Genomic DNA, 1,510 nt, shown 5'->3' with positions numbered 1-1,510 from the left:
CACTAAACAGAGGCCATGACAACGTTTCAAGCCACCTTATGCTGGGAAAGGAGCCCTCACTGCGAAGTCGATCAAATATATATGTACATGAGTTACGCAAAAATAAATAGTTCGTTTTATTAACGAAAAAAAAAACCATAGTGCCCCATGGCACCCGTAATGCGCCCTATAATGAGGACTTTCGGAAGTTTTACATTTATTCCTACACTGAGGAAAAAAAGGTCCAAGATGGGTGTCAGGGCCGGTAGTCACAAAAATGTTCTTATGAGAAGATGTCAGCCAACCATAATGGCTGACAGATCATTAGCTAAGGCGGCCGGACAATGGCGAACAACACTTACCAATGGATAGCTTCGTGAAATCTCCCCCAGAACACTATATATATATATATATATATATATATATATATATATATATATATATATATATATATATATAGAGAGAGAGAGAGAGAGAGAGAGAGAGAGAGAGAGAGAGCAAATTTAACGTTATGCTGGAGACGTTCGCCTGGCTGATAACCTGGCATGCTACTCCAGGTGCTGGTTCATAATTGTGATATGCACAGTGATCACATCTAGACAGCACATGATCGCTAAAGACGTAAGCGTATCACGAAGCAGGGAACACGTTCAAGCAGTCGTATTTGGGCATTCTGTTTATTTCGGGTCGTTTTTCTTGAGTGGAAGGTGGTAGAGCGTGGCATCTTGGCATATGGCCATCATATATCCTACTAATTCGGTGGTCTCATTCTGTAAACGAAAAAAAGAATAGTCATGTTTACCCCATGTCATCGTTTTTTTTCCTAAGCGCTCTGCCTTGAAAAGCTCAAGAGAAAGACAGAGAAGAGAGAACGGAAGAAATGAGACGCATAAACTGGCGAAAACTGCAAAATAGCAAGGACGCCATATAGCATGATGCAGAGACATCTTACTTTCCGACAGTTTCGTTGAGTGTGTTGCCTCTCTTGCCGAATTCATCGACTCAGTTCAACTTATTACCACATGTTCGACTTCATCAAGATACATTTTCAGCGGAAAAATTTGTTCAGGCTAAGAATTTATAGCACACAGGCAAATGTTATAAGGCTATGTTGTTCAAAGGTTCGCTACTGGTTTCGCTAACAGTGTCATGTATGCGTAAGATCATATAATATAGCGAAGTAATAAATTTTTTTTGCCAACACCATGACGACCATAATTATTTGGAACTTGGTTTCTTTCGGGCACATTAAGGTCTCGCGGTGTATGAGATTTCACGTTGGTGTAAGCTAACGTAACCAAATGAAGCAGTGTGAGCTCCTCTTTCAGTTCACCTAAGTTTGTCTTTGTTCACCTAAGTTTGTCTCTAAAATGTTACATTTCATATATAAGGCGCAGGTTTACCCTTTGTAAAGGGTAAAGCTGCTCTTTAATCATATGCTTCATTGGCACACCAAGCGCCACAAATCGCGCTTTTCGCCGACGAGCTCGTGAACTCGGCCTCGACTTTGTAGCGTTGCTTTTCGCTCGAT

General features: G+C 40.9%; 1 protein-coding gene across 1 annotated transcript in view; it reads right to left on the bottom strand.

The window, feature by feature from the left end:
• Positions 1–640: 640 nt before the first annotated feature.
• LOC142573300 (uncharacterized) overlaps positions 641–1,510 on the bottom strand; it is an 8,020-nt gene continuing 7,150 nt past the window's right edge. Inside the window, exon 5 of the mRNA XM_075682962.1 lies at positions 641–749. Within this exon, the coding sequence (XP_075539077.1) occupies positions 657–749 (93 nt within the window). The 3' untranslated portion in view covers positions 641–656. The remainder of the gene's footprint in view (positions 750–1,510) is intronic.

Source organism: Dermacentor variabilis, chromosome 1, assembly GCF_050947875.1.
Source record: "Dermacentor variabilis isolate Ectoservices chromosome 1, ASM5094787v1, whole genome shotgun sequence".
Classification (NCBI taxonomy): domain Eukaryota; kingdom Metazoa; phylum Arthropoda; class Arachnida; order Ixodida; family Ixodidae; genus Dermacentor; species Dermacentor variabilis.
The sequence above is the reverse complement of the archived record's forward strand: the minus strand, read 5'-3'. Positions and strand labels throughout refer to the sequence as shown.